The sequence below is a fragment of the Mycetomoellerius zeteki genome, unplaced genomic scaffold (genome assembly GCF_001594055.1).
Source record: "Mycetomoellerius zeteki isolate Tzet28-1 unplaced genomic scaffold, Tzet1.0 scaffold35, whole genome shotgun sequence".
Classification (NCBI taxonomy): domain Eukaryota; kingdom Metazoa; phylum Arthropoda; class Insecta; order Hymenoptera; family Formicidae; genus Mycetomoellerius; species Mycetomoellerius zeteki.
This window is the reverse complement of record NW_017257338.1, coordinates 1425425-1451086: the sequence shown is the minus strand read 5'-3', so window position 1 is coordinate 1451086 and position 25662 is coordinate 1425425. Positions and strand designations below refer to the sequence as shown.

At 29.5% G+C, this 25662-nt stretch overlaps 2 protein-coding genes across 4 annotated transcripts in view; one reads left to right on the top strand and one right to left on the bottom strand.

Moving 5' to 3' along the window:
* Positions 1–1482: 1482 nt before the first annotated feature.
* Positions 1483–11142, top strand: LOC108725536 (ATP-binding cassette sub-family G member 4). 2 transcript variants are annotated; one of them, XM_018452597.1, is made up of 12 exons: positions 1483–1499; positions 3044–3304; positions 5134–5444; positions 5635–5808; positions 6060–6270; positions 6978–7085; positions 8182–8327; positions 8405–8573; positions 9211–9311; positions 10053–10208; positions 10481–10599; positions 10822–11142. In XM_018452597.1, the coding sequence occupies exons 2-12, from the start codon at positions 3139–3141 to the stop codon at positions 11045–11047; spliced, it is 1887 nt and encodes a 628-aa protein (XP_018308099.1). In that variant the 5' UTR covers positions 1483–1499; positions 3044–3138; the 3' UTR covers positions 11048–11142. The 2 variants fall into 2 exon arrangements, with proteins under 2 accessions (XP_018308099.1, XP_018308098.1); XM_018452596.1 differs by lacking the exon at positions 1483–1499 and adding an exon at positions 2148–2166 and having other exon boundaries at positions 2815–3304.
* A 1558-nt stretch (positions 11143–12700) lies between these two features.
* The window catches only part of LOC108725534 (ATP-binding cassette sub-family G member 4), a 16598-nt gene continuing 3636 nt past the window's right edge, over positions 12701–25662 (bottom strand). The window contains exons 1-12 of one of the 2 annotated variants that reach the window (XM_018452592.1): positions 20053–20242; positions 18757–18940; positions 18377–18500; positions 17904–18049; positions 16589–16712; positions 16263–16377; positions 16052–16180; positions 15796–15911; positions 15284–15452; positions 14920–15176; positions 13332–13465; positions 12701–13054 (exon numbers count right to left, since the gene is read on the bottom strand). In XM_018452592.1, the coding sequence (XP_018308094.1) occupies positions 12835–13054; positions 13332–13465; positions 14920–15176; positions 15284–15452; positions 15796–15911; positions 16052–16180; positions 16263–16377; positions 16589–16712; positions 17904–18049; positions 18377–18500; positions 18757–18940; positions 20053–20242 (1908 nt within the window). In that variant the 3' untranslated portion in view covers positions 12701–12834. Of the gene's footprint in view, positions 13055–13331; positions 13466–14919; positions 15177–15283; positions 15453–15795; positions 15912–16051; positions 16181–16262; positions 16378–16588; positions 16713–17903; positions 18050–18376; positions 18501–18756; positions 18941–20052; positions 20322–25662 lie in introns of those variants that run through there. The other variant, XM_018452591.1, reaches the window with a different exon arrangement.

Genomic DNA, 25662 nt, shown 5'->3' with positions numbered 1-25662 from the left:
CACTGCTGAGCCAGTAGTATTGCTAGTACTGTTCAACATTATTGCACTATTGTTATTACTAGTGTACACTATTAGAGCCAGTAGTGTTACTACTGCAGTAATGTATGACGACATAGACGTAACATAGAATATTTTCAGTAATTGTAATGTTTGTTATACAAAATTTATTAGAGTAAAAGATACATATATATCATTAGAGCAATTAGTATTATTTCAGCTTGTAAAAATAATATTTTACGGTATTATTAAAAACAAGTTATTATTAAAAACAAGTATTATATAGGAAGGTATCTTCATTTACATTACAATTATATTTAACATTAATTATTTTTTCTATACGTGTTCCGTCTCTGTCACAACATCTTTGACGAGATATGTTACAACTATACGTCCGTTAGCATTATAAGTGTTCATGGTTCTTCGAAGAAGCAATTCTCGTACGATTGCAGGGTCAAGCATAATAAGTGGAGGTATGTATTCGGATGAGTGGTGACTGCATAGGAGAATCATGAAATTAATTCTCGAATACATGAAGGAAATTTTATTTTATTATAATTTTGTTATGTATCCTCTGAAATATGATGCTAATCAATAATATCATACTTATTTTTGCAATAAAATTTCAGTAAAATTTCAACGAAATTTTTTTCACCACTATTACTCTACTAGTGATAGTAGTAGTGTAATAGTGCAATAGTGGTCGAATTTACTACTGGCACTATTGCACTAGTAGTGACGTTAGTAGTTTTTTTCCGTAAAGGTCGTATAAAAGATTTGGTATCAACTGGCGCCAAGTTAAATCCCATATCAAATTAAGTAAAGAATATAATCCATAATTGCATTATCCATTAAAAAGTTGACGATATAATCATGGCGGCTCGTGATTCTTCGGTTAGTTCCATTCTTGATATTTTTAATTCTCAGCATCTAAGGCTTCAGTTTACTATGGAAGTAGGGGGTGATGAAAAAAAAGTAGAGCGAAGATATGTAGAGTAACTCGATACCGAGAATTGAAAGAGATTGTAAATATAAATTTGGAGAAATGTTTAAAGATAATATAAAAGATGTAATACAATTAAGGCCTTAATTGCGCGATAAATCAATCCACAAAACTCGACCATTACATCTTTGATAATTCCCGATAACCGAAATGTTGACGAGTAAAGATATATCCACACAAACTTGCGTAGTCGCATAAACATATACATAAAGAAAATTATCTAATCACATTTTACGTGCGTCTTTATAAGAGAAATGCGAATATGCGATTGCTGATTGGATAATTTTCTTCATGTATACGTTATGTGACTACGCAAGTTTGTGTGGATGTACCTTAAGCGCTGATTTGGCATATACGACCAGCAGAAGTAAGAGATATATAAAGGGGGAGATATGAGACGAGCGGTGGTCAATCTACTTTCTCTCGCGCAACTCTGTCAGTTCGTTGTTCGTAATACCAAAATACAGCTGCAGTCAGCTGCAGTGCGAATAGCGTTAAGGTGAATAGTGTAAGAAACTAAGACTTGTGCAAGAAGTGTTAAAATAAAGATTTTATTTTGTGAAAGAAAAGAAATTAATTTTTTCTTAAAACAATTTTACGCGAGTGTATTCGCTTAATTTGCCTCGCTGGATTCCGAAACCGATGCCGAACCGAGAGAAACCGTGGTTAACGGCACAACAAATAATTACGAAACGATGTTTGGTTTAAATTTTAAAACGCTTTTTTAAATATCGCTTCTTATAGCGTTTTTCATTAACAAAATTAGTGCGCACTCAATCCACATTGAAGCTGTTGTACACTGTTCTAAAAAAATATAAAAGTGAGATATCTCAATTGATAAAATGCTCAAAATTTATTTTATCAAATAGCACAATAAAATGTATCGAATATTTCACGATTCGTTTATATATTGTTATTAAACGTATATCTTTACGATTGTTGTACTATGGGTTTAAAGTGCACTGAGTGCGCGTTAGTTTTGCCAATAAAAAACGCTATTAATCATTTTTCGCAAAGATACGTAAACTTTGAGTTTAGCGTTTTTATTGAACGTTAATTCTAAATGATCCTTTAACTTCAAGATAGAATAATTTCGTCTCGAAAATGGTCATAACGAGATTATACGAAAAGTATTTTAAAGGCTGAGATCTCTACTTTCGAAATCGGTAATTGATATTTCAATCTGATTTTTTAGGGACATAATAGCTACACGGATACAAATGGATATCCATCAAATCTAAAAATTTTGAACAAATTTTACAAAGGTCTATAGCGTGAAGTAAATATATGCATCACACAAAAATACAGTTTACAGTAATCGAAAGAGTAAATTTTTACCTTTAATTTGCTTTTTTACTGACCATTGCACGATTTTTTTTATCGGCGATCGAGTTATTCAACAATTGAAGCAAAAGTGATCATTTTTGCTTCAACGTTCAATAAGTCAGCGAAAAAAAATTATACAGCGCTAAAAACAAATTGGAAATAAAAATTCATTCTTTCGATTGCTGTAAACCGCATTTTTGTGTGATTTTTACTTCACGCCACAAATCTTCGTAAAATTTTTACAAAATTTTCAGGTTTTACGGATATCTATTTGTTTCTCTATTTTGTGTTGAGTAGTGTATGTACATATATACCTTAAAAAATCTCGGTTATATTCAATGTACTATAAAATTTATTAATTTATGTTACATAAACCCAGTTTCACAACTCACGGTTAACCCTTAATCGTGATAATTAAAAGATCAAGGTTATTCATCATACAGTCATTGAGTATAATATGATCAAGAGAGACCATTTTATCATTTAAGTAATGCAGTATAGTGCACCATTCGACGACTGCGACTCGTAGACATCCAATGTTAATAGCAACTGAGAACTCGTGTGATACACTTCCCAAACACTACGTTCACTCGTTTTGTGAAAATGAAAAGTGAAATAACTTTCCTGTTATACGTTTATAATCAGCAATAAGAAATCAACGCATAAAATCAAAATGAAGTGATGTAATATTATAATTCGTTATATATGATTGATAAGATATTCAACGATCATCATACATCAATCACTCGCGGTGTAAAAACCAATTCTTCACTTAATCACTGGACAGGCAATTCTACGAAGTGTTTAGCAAAATGCTGGAAGCAAACAATGAAAATGATGCAGCGGGAATGCTAACCAGCGACTGCAAGATTCATGTGCAGGAATCGAAAAAATTACTAGAACTCGAGAAGTCGCGAAACTCGCAAATGTATATCGAATTCGACGACCTCTGTTACTCTGTTCGTCGCAATCGCAAAGGCAAGCTCATTTCGTCGTCCTACATATCTATGAAAGTCGTGATTTTTCTACGTTCTCAATGTACATTAGATTTGTTTTTTATCGCATTAAATTGCATTAGAATTTTCGTTATTGACTTTCACCAAATTTTAAACATATATAGCTATTTTACTTTAAGTACAAAGAGTGTACTTTAGTTTTAAAAAAACAAATTTATTTATTCGCGTAGACACTTCGCAATATCTTTTGATATTTTTAGATAGCTGCGCACTGATGTAATTTTTAGCGATAACAACAAACCAGTTATGAGCACATATCGCGATATACCATAAATACCTAGTTGCTTCACTTCTCGAATTACGCATATTTTTTTAATTTCCATTTAATATAAGATACGTACGAATTATTCAAAATCATGAAACAAAATTAATTTTTATGAATTTTTACGCAACAGAATGAGAAAATATAAATTATTATTCAACCATCTGTTTTGGAATTCTACGTCATTGTACACAATTTGCAATTATTTATCTTTAATTTTTTTTTTAGGATGAGATCAAGAGAACGATACAATTAATCTAACCTCAGATAACGAAAAAAATTCTTTTTTAATTCCTAACTTACGAAATGAATTCCTGCTTTATCGCATTTTTGTTCTAAAAGTATTCCTGAGAATCCCTAAAGATTTTATTTTTATAATATAATAATAAAATAAGTTTTTTAAAGCTCAATTGACGTAAATCATACAATAATAATGCCTATTAGAACACAGGATGTCGGTATGGAGTTTAATTTATTTATAAAAATTTCAAATAATATGCAAACGTTTCGATCTTGTTTCGGATCCTTATCAATGCTCGTGATTAATTGAATTAGCCAGCTAAGACGTAGTGTTGTGACAACGATGCCATTGCACTTCCTGGCACACTGTACAATAATTCATTGAACCGTTATATAATTATAAAAATTTAACAATAAATTATTTATTCTTAACTTACAGGATCGTCGTTGCGGTTTTTAAGTTGTCAATGTATCGAGTGTTGAGTCTCATTTGAAGTGATGTAATATTATAATGAGACAAACAAGAGACATAATATAAGGATATAAGTTAACAACACACACAGACTATCAAAAACACATTGAAAGAGGCATTATTATTGTATTGATTTTATTTTTACGTCATCAATTGTGAGTTTTTTTTCAGATTCAAAAAGTTTTTTCTAGTCTTTTTTATTTCGTTATTTTGTATAAGAATAAATCATACTTTAGTTTTTACACAAATTAAATATTACTTTCAGTTAACATATGTAATGTATATAAATATATTTGTATATATTTTTAATTCTTTTTGAATTCATTTCGAATAGATTACGCTAATTCATAAAGAACTCAAGAAAAAAATACAAGTTCAATGCTAGAAGGAACGCTTATATAAAATCTGCTATATCATCTGATAGAAGATACTTTTTAGTTTGTATTTACATTTTTAAAGTTTTATTTTCAACTTTTAATTAAGAAATATAATTAAAAAATAGTGTTATGGCAAACACAGTAATGGCGACTTTCTCCAGCATATACAGACACATTGCGTTATTTCTTAGAAAATTATTTTAACCTAAGAAACACAATCTGTGAGAAGAATATAATTTAATTAATAAATGCGTATATATTTTCTGTTCCCGATTGGAATTATATAATAGATATACTTATCTTTGTAATTTAACTTCCAAGGTAGCAAAGTTCGTCATTTTGACGTCAAATTCAAGTCATTAATCTATAATCCTAAACACATAGTGTATATTGCGTTTTTTACGTGTAAATATAATTAAAGAAGAATGTTTACTCCGTAGAAACTGAGAAAAAAATTCTTCATAATGTAACGGGGCACTTCGAACCAAGAAAAGTCACGGTAATCATAGGTCCTTCCGGTGCCGGAAAGACTACTCTGCTGAAAATCATATCGGTCAAACGACTAATCGACGTTAAGGGCACCATCACCATAAATGGTGTTGAACAGAATAAAGGGACGTTCCGCAAACAGGTGTGCTATGTGCCGCAACAATTCGATCTATTGCCGTTTCTCACAACTAGAGAAACTCTTTATATAGCGGCACGAATGAAACTCAACGTTAATCAAAACGAACAAGCAATTAATTTAGTTGTAAGTAAAATATGAATATACGAATATAAATATTATTTAATATGTATAATAATTATTATAAATATATATATAATTACTATATATTTTTATATATCTATATTGTTAATTCTGCCAGTATATTTTATGGCTTGCTAGGCGAACAAAGTTATATAAATTGATGCATCGTACACATCAGATATTATTTCTTTAGGTGAATGATATCGTGAAGAATCTTGGCTTGTCGTATTGTCTGAACACATTGGCGAATAAATTAAGCGGTGGCGAACGGAAGAGACTCTCCATTGGCATAGAAATGATCACTAAGCCATCTGTTCTCTTATTAGATGAGCCAACAAGCGGTCTAGATAGTGTAGCCTCTAATCAGGTATAGATTATTAACATAGCTATCTCAATAATAATTGCGTTTTATAAAAGCATTATTTAATATTAACATAAATTGATATCTCTTGTTATATTCTGCTAATAATTCTATACAAGCGCAGAAAATTCTAGCAATATAACAAGATTGCAACGTAACTGAAATGTTATGATTTACTAATAATATTTTTAAAAATCTCTCGTTAAATAATGTGTTTTTAATGTATTATGTTGGAATAATTTATATTTAATTTTGAGCTCATTAACATGCTGCACAATATGGCGAGAGCGAATTGCACTGTGGTCTGCGTGATACATCAACCTAGTAGTCAGATGATTTCGCTCTTTGATAACATTATGGTACTCGACCGAGGCAAATGTATGTACTGCGGTCCCAAGAGTGAGATCTTAAACACGTACAGCATTGCCGGGTTCACATGCCCCAGCTTCTATAACATAGCTGAATTTGGTAATGTTTACTCTACTGATCTGGATTAATGAAAGAATTACGAGAGAACAAAAGAATTAAAAAAGGCACTGACATAATGGAATTAGTTGTACGCATTTTTAAAAATATTTTTATAACTTTAGAATTTGTTTTCGTTAAGTCTGCAATACAAATTTTTTAAATGTATTTAAAAAGATTTTTTTTAAATACATTTTATAATTAACTAAAAAAATATATAAAATTGATTTAAACGACACGTCACGACGAACTGACACGATTCTATAATCTGAAGAACGACACGTTTAATTTATATCTTAATTTTTAAAATTGTGAATCAAAGTTTTTGAACTTTGTTTTTTGTTTCCCATTGAGCGTATTGATTACTTCATTTCTGTCAATCTGCGAGTGACTTGCTCTCAATGGAGGACTTTATATTTCTATTTTTCGCTGAGGATGACTCCAAAGTGAGCCGAAACGTTTGATAAATGAAGATAACCAATAAATGAAGATAACCATTAACACCTGAATATTATCCGCATCTCCTAATTCTTTGCTCTTACATCAGCGTTTGACTCTCATTAGCCTTATCTGAAATTCTGTTTTATTGTTTAAAGACATCATAAGATTTGTTTGAGAGAAAAAGGTTTCTAAGTGCAAAAAGTGCAAACTGTAACGCGATTAAATCTATAATTAAAAAAACAAAGTACAATTGACTCTTCTAATTGCAGTGCTTGAGGTAATAACCGAGCAAAGGGGTGGAGATTTAAAAAATCTATACAAGATCTGTCATGATGAATACGAAAAGATCAGATCACACAGTAAACACAATGAAAATGGTAAATATATTATATATTTATTATTCAAATCTTAAACGTTTTATTCTTAATTACCTCGATTATATCAATATAATAATCCATTAATAATTCATTAATAATTATTATTTTAGTACAATTTATACAATAATTTTTCATTTTGTTTGACGATGATTAAATGACGAAAGTATTAATATCTTACTTGTCGAATATTTACTGCATTTTTTACAAAAACATAGAACTTAACCTTTAGACTGCTGGCATTTTTTCGTTAAAATAGTGGTTTTTTTTCTTGAAAATTTTTCTATGTAGTTACACAGGATACACATGGCACAGAATATCAAGATTTGTGCTGTGCCATAAAAGTGGCTTTACCGGCAAGAAATATACGATCAAATAAAAAAAAATTTTTTTCTCCAAAATAATGTATTTGGAGGTTTTTAGTACCGCTGATTCTAATTCTGAGCATAGATTTATGAAATCTCAAGTCCTAAACGTAATATTGATAACATAAATGAATATAAATGTATAGACTCATGCAGAGAACTTTCCTTTGGCATTGATTGGTCACTTGACGTCATTTGTACAAACATGACTTGAATTTGACGTCAAAATGACAAACTTTGCTAATTGGGATGTGATTAAAGATTGATTACTTTGTGACTGTATCCTGAAATTATAAAGAAGTGTAAATATAAATTGTTGAAGCAAATACTGTTTGAAAACAATGTAGATAACTCTGATGAAATGCACGAATAAATTTCTTAAGTTAATATTAAAAAAAAATATCAAATATTGTCAATTAAATTACGGATTTATTGAACTGAACGAATATAATATTATTAAAGATTTATTTCCGATATTATTGAAATTACATAAACGGAAGCGACTAGAGAAACAGTCGCTTATTATCGTGAGTCGTTATATGAGTGATTATACTTGAGATTGAATATGATTTGTGAATATCCTATAGGCTCGAACACGGATTCAAAGGCTACGTTTACACCGTGCATTTAGGCCGCGGCCTATACAATAGATATCCTGTAGATATAAATACAAATACAAATTTTTCAATTATTACTATAATAATTATTCTTAATAATAAACTGATTTGTTACAGAATTGGATTCATTAACTGATTTTAAGCAGAAACGTGAAATTGACGATATAAGTATACCTATAAATAGCGTAGTATTAAAAAAATCGATATGGCAGCAGCAAAGAATATTATTTTTACGAGCTCTAATCTGCATGAGGCGAGATACTGTGAGTAGAAATTTTTTAAAGTAATATTCGAACAATGTGCTTGGAAAATCAAAATCGTTTCTATATTCATCTTACAGATATTAACACAATTAAGATTGGCGGCACACATCATAATCGGGCTGTTATTAGGAATAATTTTTTATAATTTCGGCAACAATGCGGAGAATGTAGGCAGTAACATTGCTTGCTTATTTTTTTTTCTGTTATTTTTATTCTTCGCAAGTGCCATGCCGGCAGTGCAAATATGTAAGTGATTCTTCTTTTAGGTATGAACGTAATGTTATTACAGTATAAGTAAGAACAGTAGGCTCACTTTGTCGGCACAAAGTGCCGACCTTGAACTAACTGCTAAATGACCGCCATGTTGTCAGTTGTACTTATAAGATCGAAGTTGCTTAGCTTCCTGTAATATTTGAATAGAGGAAACTGATTGATGCGCCATGCTGTTGTGCAGAACGATTATGCGCAAGGGATGATCATTAGCATCATTTTTGATTGAGTGAACCTACTGTTCTTACCTATACTGTGGTAATGTATGATTCACGTGATTTTATTGGTAATAATTAAATTATTACTATCTGTAATCTTTTTGATATAATTCTAAAAAATTGATAAAATCTCTTTGATAATATTCTTAACAGTTACTATGTTTAAAAAATTGTGATAAATAAATTTTAAGAACTTTGAAAAATAATTATAGATATCATCGCGGGAGAATATGTATATAGTATATGGACATATTTTATATACATATAATTATATATAATTGTATGTAAAATACGTCAATTTTTTGTATAATTATATAATTTTATATAATTATATACAATTATTACATATAATTTATATACGAACCATTTTTTACCAAGATGTTATCTGATTGTAGTTCCTACGGAAGCGGCAGTATTTCTACGGGAACATTTAAATAATTGGTACTCGTTGAGAGCCTACTATAGCGTAAAAGTATTAACGGATCTTCCGATTCAAGTATGTTTCAATGCAGCGTTATAATTCTGTTACTAATATTATTTCTTTCAGAATTGAAGTTCTAGCTAAATGTAATATTGTAACTAAATATATATATATATATGTGTAGGTATATATAAATTTTTTACGAAATTTGCGAACTTCTATGGGACGAATTAAAAATTGTACACAAATACGATTTACATCGTTCGAAAGAGTAAACCTTTACCTTTAATTTGTTTTTTTTTATGAAGCGTGTATGATTTTTTGTCCTAGTTATTCAACGTTGAAGCAAATACGACTCTTTTTGCTTTGATGTTGAATAACTCGATGCAAAAAATCATACAGAAGTCAATAAAAAAGTAAATTAAAGCTAAAGATTCGCTCTTTCGAAAGCTGTAAACCGCATTTGTGCGCAATTTTTAATTCGCGCCGTAAAATTTCGTAAATTTCGTAAAAAATTTTGAGATCTGATGCGTCTTCATTTATGTTTATGTAACTTCACAAAATATCAGTAAGATCGATTTTTTAAGTGCCGATCTGAAAAGTAATGATTTAAAGCTGTAAAATGTTTTTTTAAACATCTCGATACGATGATTTTTTACGAAGTTATTCTATCTTGAAGTTTGTCTATTTTGTAGGGTGAAACAGGTGATCCTTTAATTTTATTGAGTAGTGTATTTACACAGTCGTACCTTATTCTTAAATAGATATATATTATCATTGATTTTCAAATCAATTACAAATTTATTTAATTTCTAGATATTTTGCGTCTCACCTTTTCTGTTTATATCATATTATATGACAGGACAGCCAATGGAATATGATAGATTTCTGCAAACGTGGGGCATTTGTCTGTTGATTACAATTATTGGGCAAACGGTTGGGATACTTACAGGCGCAGCTTTTGGCACTGAGGTATTTCAACGGCCTATCTTTTATTTTAATTAATATTTACATAATGTAAATTTTACATTATTAGAAAAGTTTTAATAATTCAATATTGCATATCATAATAATATTTCAGAAAATATTACGATTATAATTATTTGTAATAGCAATAAAATAATAAATTATTAAATAATTATAATAATAAGTTTTCAAATTGATCGATCAGCTTGTATCATACAAATTTCAATTCAATTGTTATTTAATATGAGAAAGTAATGATTAGATATAATTTTTTTCAGATAGGGATATTTTTAATACCGGCAACCAGTATACCATTATTGCTGTTCTCTGGATTTTTCTTGAAATTAAATGAAATGTCGGTATATCTGCAACCTTTAAGCTTTGTGAGTTTCTTCAGGTACAGACAATTTTATACTTTGCATATCAATTTAAAACTTTTAGCATTTAAATTTATTATTACTTAAATATAATTTTTTTCATATATGAACCATTTTTTAATTTATAATAATATTATAATTTATCAAGAGTTATTTTTGCTTATGTGTAGAGACATGTTTTATTATATTTTTAATTTATCGTATTTTCCAGTAAATTTAAAAAACATAAAATTTTATTGCAGATATGCATTTGAAGGAATAATGCAGGCTATCTATCTTGATCGACCAAATTTGCTATGCTCGGAAATTTATTGTTACTTACGTTCACCAAATAAGATTCTCTCGATGATGAGCATGCCAGCAGTGTCATTTCACATAATATTGATAATACTTTGCTGTTGGATACTCTTTTTACACGTAATCATCTATACAGTATTTCGTTGGAAAATTTATCATGCAAAAAAGTGATGTATTCGGTTAACATCATCTTGAACGAGAAAATATTTTCAAAATATGTCTTAAACAAGAAATTATCTATTGAGCAAGTTTTTTTTCTGCAACAGTATGCAGAATGTTAAGGTAAATTATGGTTTAGGTATGTAAAAGTGGTATAAAACTTTTTGCACTCTGTATTTTATAAATATGTGTATAATAAATTCAATTATAAAACATGCAGAAGATTTATTTTTTATAACACTAATTATGATAATATAAAGATTAGCATTTTATATTAAAAAAAATTAAATATAATAGTAATATAATAGTATAATAAACTAATATATCTTAGGATAAGTGAATAATCAATGCGTCGACTTAACAAAGTTGTCGAATAACTATAAGCCCAAAATTTTCAATTAACCCTTTGAAGCATACATTTTTCTTTACCTACGATTGACTTGAAAATTGGTACTCGGAAAATTGGTGTTTCTGGATCCAGAAATATCCATATACCGATTTACACTGGATCAGCACTGTTTTTCGGATTCTAGTAATTCGATTAATTAATTTTCAAAGGATTGAAATAAAGATGATTGTTTTATAATATATTTACTGTTTCAACAAAAGCAGTTCGAATTTTTTTTTACAATTTTTAAAAAATATATTAAAATAATTATCTCTTAATATAAAGAGTACTTCTGCATTTTAAAATCAATGTTTTTACTTGCAATTTGCATAGCTCTCTTATTGAAGGACTGACGTAATCCACACTTTTTATCCTTGATGTATTTATCTATCAAAACTTCGAGTGAATTAAAATCGTCAGACGTCAAGCATTGTGACAGACCCGATTAGAATTAGAATATGACTCGATATATAAAGTTCAAGTAGTGTTTTTTGATAGAAATGTTTTACTGATTAACATTACATTATACATTATCACGCAGTATCATATAGGCCTTGCATATCATTTCGCATGTATATCACATTTAAATATAAAAATTAAATAAAATATATAAACAAAATGTCAATATGAACCTTCGCAATTGTTGAATAACATATTTATAAAGCGATAAAATATAATTTGCAAACAATCTCAACTCTGAATTCGAATTCTCTTTAATACGAAAAGTACAAACTGTAATATTTACGATCCGCGCTAAAAAAAAAAGACTCAAAAACAGAGTCAAAACGTTTGCAATTAAATTTGTTGGTTAATACATCCTAATTGTTTACAAATTATATCTTATCACTATATAAATATATTATTTATGCGCCAACAACTGCGGAAGCTCATATTGACAGTTTATCTATATTTGATTTATTCTTGAAGCCATAAAACTATCTTTACATTAATAAAAATTAAATATGATTATCGCAGTATCCATTACCAGTATTACGTAACATATACATATTCTAGTTTCGATGTCCATCAATATGAACTCGAAGATTGTACATACATACATATATACATACATTTGTTACGTAGATATACGCACAGTCTTATTGGTTCGCGACTATTACGAAATAATCGGATAATTTATCAAAGTTGCATACAAAAAGAATACATACGTACGCTTAACATTCTGATTATAATTTCCAATATTTTCAATTAATTACTCCATTATTATTCGATATTTTGAATTATTTTAATATTTTGAAAACTACACGGCAAATGTGGCTTCGAGCAAAACTTAAATTCTATAAATTGGAAAATCGAGAGTATAATAAGTACGTACTTAAATCTCTTAGTTACTTAAATACATAGTTGGAGTACAAAAAAATCACATTCTAAAGGTCCATCAGTATCATCGATATTATCGATATGACATTAGTTTCCATCGTAATAATAAATATGCGCTGCATCGTGTGATGAGCAATATTGTAGCAAGCGCGATAACATCGTTCCAGAATTGGTCTCCTCTCATAGAGATGTCTGAGAGAAATTTCGAAGGATATTTATAATGACAATAAAACTCACCCTTCTGTTTACAGTCTAGAATGGGTCTGTCCAGCCCATAGATAGCCCCGACAAACCTACGGCGTTAAATTAACGTCGAATAGTATTAACGTTAAATATTTTACATTTATATAATTTTGAATTATTAAATTTTAGATTAATTTATTATATTATATCAAATAATTCTCATTTAAACACAATTCTTTAAACCATACAGTATATATAAAATTATGTGAAGTTTTATTATAAATATGAATAATTGAAAATACTATTGAAAATACACGTGATAAATATATATATATATATAATATATATTGCTACTAAGTAATACAAAATTTGCAAAGTAATTCTTACCCCTCTAGACCATATCGCAAATAACTAATATAGCTACCCCACTTAAGATAGCTTGGTAGATCACGTAATGATACTCCAAATCCAGCGAACATCATTAGTGGACATGCCAATGTTGGCCCTATAAATGTGCCATTCTGCAAGTTAAAATGTTTCTTTTATTAATTTTACTTTAAAAGTTGAACATTTTTATGGAACATTTTGCAATAAACATGCAGTTTGCAGCATGCACTCTTAGCTATAGGGCGAATTGCTGATACTTGCAATAAATTTATATAACATATCAGTAACATAATAAAAACAAATTAATAACGCATTTGGTAGTATCAAAGTCAAAAGAAATTGATAATAAATTAATAAAAGGATTGAACATCGATATAATGTGGTTTCAATAAGATGGTGCACTTCTTCAGTTTTCCAGAGCAACGCGTACTCTTTTAAATAAGATATTTCGTGATAGGTGGATAGGTCGGGAAGGTCCTGTTCAATGACCCTCTCGTTCATTCACCCTGATATTATATTTTTGAACTATTTTTTATGGGAGTATATCAAAGAGGAAGTCACATCTCAACTATTTACGATAAAAGAAGACTTTAAACGGAGAAACGTACAGCTTGTACTAAAGTGAATCCAGAAATGTTGTTTAGAGTTAGGCAAAGTTTTGTAAAAAGAATTAATAAGTGTTTAGATGTTAATGGTCACCAATTTGAACATTTAATAAAATAAAAAAAAACAGAAAAAATTACGAGTCTTATTTAATTTATCAATAATTTCAATGCACTCTACATTAAAGTTTAAATGTTTATAACTTTTGATAGGAGCATTTTCCAAAGAAATGTTTCAGACAAAGTTTATTTATTTTTCTCCGTAGAATCCAAATATGTAACATTTTACAGGGGGTCCCATTTCAAACTTTGAAATTATTCCCCACCCCTCTTCACGGGGGGATGGATTTTTGTTTACATAGTTAGAAAGGCCCCTCGAATATATGAAACTTTCTCATGAACAATTTTTTGATAGGACTAATATTTTTAAAATTATTAGCTTGTAATACTTTACGTGGGTCACCCTGTATATAATTAAATAACAAACATTACGGCCTACGAACAGTATCACTGATAATTATTATCAACAATAGTTCTAATCAGGGAATGGAAAGTTACTTTTTAAAAGTAACAAGTTACAGTTACTCGTTACCGAGTAGAAAAAGTAACAAGTTATCATTATTAGTTATCGATTTGTAAAAGTAACTCGTTACAGTTACCGTTACTTTTCCGTTATTTTTTTAAAAACAATGATCACTAATCACAACGAATGGGCATAAGGGCTTTCTAGTCTCAAGTGCTATGAGTGGCTTGTGTCCAATTGTACCGTGTCCAATCGTGTGTAAAGTAACGATAAAAATAATTGTAAAATTCGTTACCGTTATCAAAAAAATGTAACTTCGTTACCGTTACAGTTACCAAAGAAAAAAAGTAACGCAGTTACAAGTAAAGTAAAATTTCCAAAAAAAAACTTGTAACTGTAACTTCATTATAAGTAACGAGTTACTTCCATTCCCTGGTTCTAATTAATAATTAATTATACTTACTACGACATTAAATACAGCGCCTATCATAAGCCCGGTACCTTGTCCTAGAAACGAGATTAATAGACTAATGGACAGGAACATAGAAAATCGAATAATTTCCCATGGTTGCGCTGACATAAAGTAGACGATTATCGAGAAAAGTACACAGCATATTATCGAAATAGGCACGTCAATCAACGTTGTCGCCGTGTAAAATGCCTTCAGACTGTACCATCTGTTGAAGTGCTCCTTCAGAAGGATAGACATTTGCATTGGGACTACAAATTAAAGATAAGATGCTTTCCGTTATACAAACTCACATTTGTGAAAGTTAGTCATCGCGAAGCCATGGCAAGCCATTTACGAAAAGTACGCGTATACTTACAGGTAACTACCGTGAGCATCATCGTCGTCATCATGTGGTGTATAAGGATAGCAAACAAAAGATTATAATTGTCCAAAACGCGGGAACCGTCGGCACCGGATCGCAGGAAGACAGTGCCCAGCATTACACCGACGAGTATGTTAACAGCGATGCGTAAATGTGTCAGAGTCTACGATATATAATGTGCACAATATATTGTTAAATGGAATTCATGCGATCGTAGTGCAAGCGTTTTTTACGTCAGATCGAAAGCGCTTTGAATTTTTTTACGACTGACACATTCTCTGAATTCTTAAAATATTACTTCTTAATATTTTTAAGATTTTATTTATTTTATTCAATTTAATCAATAAAACAATTGTAGGAATTAAACACTCCGCGTAATCTTAAAAAGAAGGATCTTGAGTAATTTTTCAAGGATTTGAGAAACTTTCAAGGATTACGCGTATCGCTGATTAAAATCATCATTGGCATGTGTATTAAAATGTAATAGATAAACAAACAATTCTTACCGTATCTCGTTTACACATGATAAAGCCTCTCCTTAGCAAGATCTTGATTTGATGAACGAAATTTGTCGCGTGTAAGCCACTGTTATCGTTCACTTCATTCTTCAGAGGATGTTCCGCTAAAAAATCAAAAATTATTTCGGATATCCGGTGCATCTCTAATACAGACTAATCTATTTTAACGAATAATAAAGATGATCGTTGTAAAATTACATAATTTTATAGTCATAGTGATTTTTATATTTTCTTTTCTAAGTACCTCTTAAACTTTTCGCATCCTTCAAGGCTTTTGGATTGTCGAACCACTGTAAATTTCGTCCATTTTGCGATCCCATTATCAACGTATTGATTTTCTCATAACCGTACTCGCCACAAGCAAGCTCAATTACTACAATATTTGCATATATCAATATTAGCTGATCAAACGAATGAAATTCTCGAGTAATTTGCTAAAAAGTAATTATACGTACTGTAATCTGCCGGATTATGATACATAGGACACGGCAGTTTCATACTTTCCAGATATGGCAAGAGTTTGCTTGTTGCTCCTTGGTACAGACAGTCTCCATTCGTCAACACATACACCTGTAAGAATTTTGATTTTCTTATTATTCTAATTATAAACGCATTTCACTTAGTAAACATGTAACACTGTATTTACTGAGTAAAGATGAAATTTAAAACAATTTGTATATTGATATCACGCGAAGTAATATTATTAATTATCTTACATGTTTTTAAGCAAACTTTTATAATTTTTATAGTAATTTCTAATTTCAGTGACGCATTTACTTACCTGGTCGAACAATTGAAATAAAGATGCACTGGGCTGATGGATAGTACAAATTATTGTTCTCCCTTGTCGCGCCAATATTTTTAACAAATTTACGACTTGCATGCAAGATGAACTATCCAGACCTCTGTAACAAATATGACAAATATTACAAGACATTTTTTTTTAAATGAATAATCCGTTGAACTAACAATGTTAATGGTATTCCATCAATCAATTGTTATTAATGATTTTGACTAAAAATTTTAGAAATATTAGATATTACATTATACTCCAAAAAAAGGTTAATATATGTGACACACATAATTACTCATAAAGATACTTTAAAAAAAGGTTAATATGACAATTACTCATAAAAACGTTAATATGCAATATAATATGTAAAATAATCGTGAATTCTCCTTGCGGCGACTAAAGACTAGTACTATGATATAATAATACAAATGTCGATAAAATATATAGCAATAAAATAATAAAGTAAAACAAAAAATTATTAAAGACTGTTTATTTTTACTAGATAGAGAGACTCTATCAATTTTAATAAAGAAATAAATAAATAAATAACTATCAATTTTAATAAAGAAATGAATAAATAAATAACTAAATTGCTCGAAGTGAGATTATTCATTTTGTAAGACAGAACTAGTTAACGGAAAATTATTGCGTAGATTATTGCAAGATAATTGCGTTTACGTAAATGTGTTTATTGAATATTTATTGAGAACAAAAAATGAATACTAAGAAGCAATTAAAGATTTTATTGATGAAGGATTTAAAGAGCATTTTAAATCTTTTTAAATCGTAAAATAAATAAAACGGACAAAAGTTAGACAACATTGAATAACCCAGATAACATTTTGCCGGCGTTTTGTTGAAAATTTGCTAAAAATGTTGCAAGCAATTTGCCAACAAGGTGAGTCCTCATTTGATGCAATATTCCAAGCAAAGAAACACACAAACTAAGTAGAGTAACTTTACAGTAACTTTGCGGTAATAATTGTGGTAAAAGTGTTTGATTATGGCAATATTTCGGCAAAATTGAAGCAGTTTTGCTCATCATCAAAAGTACAAATGTTAATTTGGCAAAATTATGGCACTATTCGAACAATATTTGTAAATATTTTTGTCACAAATATTATATGTTATTAATTACTGATATGTGTCGGCAATTTGGTGGCAACATGCAAGCAAAATTTTATTTAGCAAATGTTTTTGCCATTACCATGGCAACATTACAACACAAGTATCAGCAAATAAATTACATTGCTTTGTTTTTACACGAAATGTTATCTGGGAATCAAAGTTACATTAAACTTACGTGGTTGGCTCATCGAGGAACATCACCGTGGGATTATTGACTAATTCAAGAGCTATGGAGAGCCGTTTTTTTTGACCGCCGCTTAATTGACCGGATCTCGTGTTCATATGTTCGTACAAGCCAAGTGTCGTGAGAATATCTTCGATCTGAAACATTATATTAATTAATCCTTCTAAAGTATTATAATTCATTTAAATCAGCTCAACAGTAAATTTCATTTGTCATACAATTAATATATAGGATAAGACGATTAATATTGGTGCAGCTAGTAATAAACATTTTTATATTATCTTTAAATAATAATTAAGTAATTATAAAATATATTAATTAAATATTAGATCTGCTAAAACATTGTAATAATTCTTCAATAAATTTCAATAAAAAGAATTTTCTTCAATAAGTTCTAGTAAATTTCATGACGATTTCTTTTTTAATAAATTATATAAAATAGTTTTGGCTAAATTTTTACTCACGATCATCTCTTTCTTGTGTTTTGGTGTGCTCGAAGGCAGTTTTAAATCGGCGGCGACCCTCATATTCTCAATCACGGTGAGCAGGGGTTCCAATCGATTGTCTTGCGTGATGTACGCGCTGCATCTGGGGAGAGAATTAATGAAGCGTTAAAATAATACATACATTGATGCGATTGATATCCGTGTCTAAAACAATATTTATTTCTAAAGAAATTGTCAACAGTGTAAATACACATAATGTAGAATCGAGAAAGAAGAGAGAACAAGATGTATATAAAATATCTTTAATTCTCTATTTATTTAAATACGCATTTTATATAAATTAACAATTTAAAAAGTCTCAAATTTAATGATATCGAAAGTATCGAAGCTGTACTTACTTCCGAAAATTATTAAGATGTCGAATACGACCATTAACATATATGGAACCATCCATTCCGGTTGTTCGAAAACCGGACAAGATGTCGAGTAATGTGGATTTTCCCGCGCCGGATGGTCCGATTAAAGCGATCAACTGTTTGCTAGGAAGCCTTCCACTAATCCCATGCAAGATTTCTTTCTCCTCTGAAATTTTTTCAAGGTGATGATTACTTAACGCTTTGAAAGTCGTTATTTATGTTTCTTGTTCCGAATAAATTCCGAATAAATTTTCTTCTATTGTTATAATTATCACTGATGCTTATAATCGACTAATTATTGTTGTTAATTATTAAATATTTCTTTACGTAAAAAAATTTTTTGCGAAATATGCATACGTGCTAAAATTTAATGAGAAATTACTTTGTGGAAAGCAATAAAAACATAAACACTATTTATTATATAGGGTAAAGTCGCCTTTATTATATAAGATACCTTTTTTAAAGGCTTGTAATTTATTTAATTTGTAACCTCAATTTTTATCTTCATGTCAAATTTATAGGAAATATATTTAAGTTTTATCGCCAAAGTTAGCAGTCAATAATAATTATAATTTATTATATGTGAAATTTTTTTATCAAAAGTGCTGATTTTGATCATTCAAAAAAAGCGTTTCTAATATGAGGCATACAAGGACTTTCTCATATGAGATGGTATCTCATAATAGGAAACTAAGAAAAAAATAAAGATAAGCTTTTTACACACGCTTTTATTACATTACATAAAAGTAGGAAAAATTTTAATATTATACATGATAATTATATGATTTTTCGATGTGTGTGTGTATATGTGAGTGTGTGAGAAATCTAAACAATAGGATAACTCCGACAAATACGCCGCGCTGAGATTTACGCCACAGAAGTCAGAAAAAATAGGAGAAATGGGGGTAATTTTTCCTGCAACTACTCTGTTACTACTCTGTTACTATTCTAAAATTATTTTAAGACCGGTATCTAGTTAAATTTTTAGGTATTTCAGCAAAAAATCGTTAACTTTTCTTGTAAAATAAGATAACTTTAGCTCAATTTAAAAAAATGCTTAGACAACACATATGTCCAAAAAATCAGGATACAAGATATTTTGAAACGATTTTACGATGTTTTTAAGACGTTTAATTTATGTCCCGATTTTGACATGAGTGCTGTCTGGGCCAAATTAATTATTAAAAGGGTCAAATTTACTTTATTTTTATATAGTATTTGTAATCTGAGTGAGTTCTTAATCCAATATGTAACAAAAAGAGTTTGAGGATAGCTTACCTCTTCTGAAACGACGGCTGACAGTGTAGGTGATGTTTTCGAAGATGATGTCGACCAATTCCTTGCTGTGTGCGTCGGATGGCATACTGTCCTCTCGTCTCTTGAACGTAGATTTGGATTCAGATATACAGGCTGACGCATTCGCGTTATTTTCCTGCCGATTGCTCGCCTCGTGCATCAGTACTTCCATCGCGCACTTTGTCCGAACCAGTCGAGTAATAAAGACCGATTATGCTTGAACGCTCATAAGTCGCTCCAATTCGAATAACCTGGAACAAACGAGTCGACGAGGAATGATAAATCCACAGAGTCGAGAGTTGCAGACGCAGATATAAAAAAGAAAGACAAAAATAACATTTATTAGATGATTTATAAAAAAAGATGATCATAAAATACAATCGTAAAAAAGAAATATTATTTTATTATTCTGGTCATCTTCAGTATGTCATATCAATTTAATAAATGTCACAATACGCTGAATACATGAATGTCAAACCGAAAATTGTTTAATTCCTGTGGTTAATATAATCTAATTGCGTAATGAGTTTCTACATTCGACACAATGCTCCTAAATTCTTGTCATTTTATAGTCCTAACTAGATATTGACGATGCGAAGGACTTGTTTCGCTTTATTATGTGGATACATAATTTCCAGATTTTAATGATAATTACAAATATAAATTAATGTTACATAAATAATTTAAATTATTAACTTTTATTGATTAGACGCATATCTGTGTCCCTTGCAACATCCCTTAAATAAATAATCGCTAATATTGTCGTAAATGATGATAAATCAATGAAGGATGGAAATTTATTAATATGCCGTATATATACTTTGTTTGTAAAATATTTTCTAGTGCTTATATATTTATATACTAAGATAGAATAAGGAGAATATATGAAGTAGGTAATATTTATCCTTCAAAAAATTTTTTAAACAAAAGTTGTACGGTTTCAAGAGTACTTCAATGTTATGAAGAAAAAAAATTTTTTTAACTTTTTTGTTTAACAATTGTTAACAAAAAAATTTGTTAACAAAAAAGGAGCAGAATGTCTAAAATCGACGCATAAGGTAAACATTAAGATATTTTAATGTTATCTTATGATTTTAGACTCAGCTTTGTAATTAACATTAAATTAAAATGATAAATAATGCGTAAATCAGAGAGGAATTCATAGTTCGTTTCTTTATTTATGTTAATAGATAAGTCTGCGTCATTTCGTGAGAACAAAGGTAGCTTTGTATTTACAAGATAGTTTTCTGTTCGACACACGATGATTCAGTCAAAGCCACTTGTTTTGATGACACGCCTTTTAGATTTATGCTTATCGCGTAATTACTGATTGTCCATAACAGAATTTCGTAATGATTAGAATCCAGAATAGTAGACTACGATCGATTGCGAAAAACCTTACTAAATAGCTTAAAATAAAGTTAAAATGTTTTTATATGTGTAGTCAAAGACTGAATATATTCGGTGTCAGAAATTACTATGCACGCTTCTTTTACTTTTACTTAATCTTGCATACATTCTTTTTATTGCAAAATAGTAGACCTGTCTGACATTTCAGATTACCAAAATATTTTTATCCTGATCACGGCTCAGCCTTATTACACAAGAAACGGTAAATTATAGAGGGAATCTTATAATATCGATGATACCCGGTAAAAAATTTTTTATACATTAATATGTATAAATATGTATAAACATACATAAACACGCATAAATATTCGTAATCATATATAATTACACATGAAATATGTCCGTATACATCTTTCTTTCTTTTGTAAAATTACTTTTTAATGCACTAAAAATAATAATAATATTGAGAAAACATTAAAAATAGTTAATGGGACTATTTTCGCATTGTTTTTTTTTTTTTTAGAAAAAATCGAGTTTGGAAAAATGTAAAAAAATTTGCTCTTACATAATTATGTATAATTTTACATGCAACTATATATGAGCAATTCTTTTACATTTTTCCAAACTTGATTTTTTCTAAAACAAACAATGCGAAAATTTTCCTTTTAATTATTTTTTATGTTTTCTCATTATTATTATTATTTTTAGTACACTAAAAAATAATTTTACAAACTAAAGAAGGATGTACAAACATGTATGGACATATCTCATACATAATTATATATGTTTATGAATATTTATACATGTTTATCTATGTTTATATATATTTATATACATTTATGCATGAAAAATTTTTTACCGGTTAGTTATATCAATTAAACTTTTGATGCATCCAATATTTATTTAAAGCGAATACGAGATATATTTATAATAGATAATTGGAGATAAATCTTCTTATCTCCATCCAATTTTTTAGTATGTGTAAACACGATTTAGCGAACAAATAAAAAATGGATAAAATCTTGCATAAATTTCTCGAAACATAGATCCTTGGTTATATGACCAAATGATACGTCAACAAGATTGTATCACCTTGGTCATACTCCGAGAGTACTAAGTCCACAGTAACCTTTGATGATTTCATTAATCATTATGAATCGTTAATCTTATCTAATTGTAAATGAATGTCGCATAACGAAAAACTAAATATTGTTGAATCTTTACCCGGCCATCTCGTCATGCTCTATTTGTAAAATATAAGTTAACAAACGATAACTGACTATCAATGCAACAGAACGTTTGTAGTAAAGAGAAAGAAAGAGAAGAAGGATGAGTATATGGTTACGTCAAAAATATTATCATGAACTTACGTAGCGTATACATAAGCCAAAAAAGGAAAAGAAATAATTAGTCAGGAAATAATGATGTTCCATTTGCGCAATGCGATATAATTTTCCTACGTTGCTATAAACTATATGAATTGCGATAAGTGCTAAATACAGAGCAAAACATTTTAGTATATTACACACGCGAGTTTTTGTCGCGACGTCATTCACATAAAGTAAATAAAACAAAATTTCTGTTTGGATTGTAATCGTCACTCTCTCGATGCGTTAATAAATCTTAATGTTCGCAATTCCAATCGGGACATTTAACGCTCATGTACTTTTTACGCTGCGGTTGTTATTGTCTTTATCAAACATTTGAAAACATGTTTTCAATCACCAGTCCACTCATCACATTTTCGCAGCTTTCCCGAGTGTATTTAACTTTCTCAAGCGCTTTGCGGGATAAATATTATTGAAATACAAGACTATTGCTCCGTATAAAAAATTAATATTTAAATTGCGCGAAATTCACGAAAAGAAAAATTCTTTACCAGGGTTTAAAAAGAATTCGCTAAAAAATTTATACTCCTCTAAGAACATATTGCGCAATCAGTGGGTTTTTTATGTAACGAGAAAATAGAAACGAGATAGATTAATTGGAAATATCAATGAAAATTATCTATTTATATTCTTTTTCGAACACATCGTAAAAAACGCGCGCGCGTGTAAGTGTGAGTATGTGTGTGTGTGTGTGGGTGTGTCTTTGTGTTGTGTATGTGCGTGTATAAACCAACGATAAATTGGCGAAATCAATGTGTAATATAACACTCTACTGTAGCATGTTTTTTGCCGCAACAATATATGTGTGTGTTGCAACCAAGGTGAAAGCAGTGGGATATTTCAAGGAAGGTGTCACGGACTATAGAGCATAGTGTAGATACTTTAATCTTTATGTATGATGTGAACGTTTATTGAGTGGGCGTTACTGTCGATACATCGTAAGTAAGACGAATATTCTAAAATCAACTCCATAGAATTACAAAATCATGCGGTGGAAGAAATGAAACGGAAAATATTCTAAATTTGTCTCTTGAATGAAATAATTCCATTTGAAATTGGGAATGTTAAATTACTTCCTTGAATTATTTTTATTAAACATACCTGACTGTACAAAATAAATTTTATAGAACGAGCATGACAATAGTAAAGGTCGATATTCATATAGTTGATATAGTTTTTATACGACTATCTAAAAATATCATAAATGAATCTATAGAGCCATATTAAATAGTATCTTAAAACATTTCTTAAATAAAAACGATTATGATGCAGGCTAAAAACACGTATTTCTTCACATTATTGATAAAAAAAGCAGTCAATTCAATCAATATAAAAATGACCGCGTTTATTGTGTAATTATGAATCATGATTTTTTTCAGATGTGGATCATCGATCATTGTCATTGTCATTGAACATCAATGTTGTCAATTTGAAATCGTCACATTTCAATTTATAATTTCTGAACTTATTGTGCAAATTGCAATGATTATAAACAATTTTTATATTGCATTAATTATTTTGTAACTATAGTAATTATAGTAAATAAATATATTAAATAGCAGCATACGAATAAGTTTTGTTTGCCATTAATTTAATTTGATTAAACAGTAATGACCAAAGGTTATCAATTCCTTATATTTTGATAAGTTTTAATAGTTTAATCATAAATATATTAATATTGATTAGTGATTAATACTGTTTGATAAAAACGTTTTTTGCAATTTTATTGTTTCCATTATTTATTTTGATGATAACTGAATTTAAATATCTTTCTCTCTCTCTCTCTCAAAAATATTATAACAGAAATAAAACCATTTCATATATATAAGAATTAATTAAAAACGTATTTCTGTTTATTTGCTTGGTTCCTTTCGCAAAAGAGCTCTTTTTTAATCGATTAAAAATATGAAAATTATTGATATCTTACCAATTTCTTTTTTTTTTTTTCAAAAGGAAGTCGCAATATATTGAAATAATTATATAAATAATGTATATCATTATATACGCATTAGAATTATATTAATCATATTAAAGATATCATTTTTGCGGAATCGTGACAGTTTGAAGAGAAAAAATCGTCGTACGCGAATAGAAGAAATGTCGATCGCGCACTTTCGTAACTGTTGATTTTCGTCACTTTCCACGCATACACGAATTTTCGAAATAACTGCGAAGACAGAATCCATATGTCGCAGAATAACGAAAACCGTTCAAGTATTAACGATATGACGCGTACGTACTTATTGTTAGATGTATTCGTCAGCGATTGCGGGACAAAGGAAGATATGGTCGGTGGCCGGCACAAATCAACCGATCGTAGAAAACATCGAACGTTATCACTATGTGTTCCGCGATTTTGATAAAACTGCTTGGAAGGGGTTTCCTCACGATACGCTTCATTATTGACGACACTTGCGTATCAAAATCTCCTCGGGGTTGGGAGGGAGAAGGGGGGAAACATTTAGGACTGTGTCCTCTTTAAATGCGCTGCATTGATAAGCGAATGAGTTGTATACACAGAATGAGTGGTGTGCGCAAAGTTCAAGAGAGATCCGGACAGCACAAACGAACGTTCACAAGCTCGACTTTCATACTGAAGACAATCGCGTTCTTTCCGTTCCATATGATCCATTCGCTTTCAGTGAATTCAGTTATCTTGGACTACTCATGATATACCAATATTGTGTCATTGATCCTTTTTTCTTTTTTTGTATATATTCATAAATACGACGATGTGAATAAATAAATAAATTATATATTTATATAATAAATTATATATTTATATGTATATAATGAAGATCAGATTTAATGGTTGTTAATATAAACTTACAAAGCTCATGAAACATGTTGAATG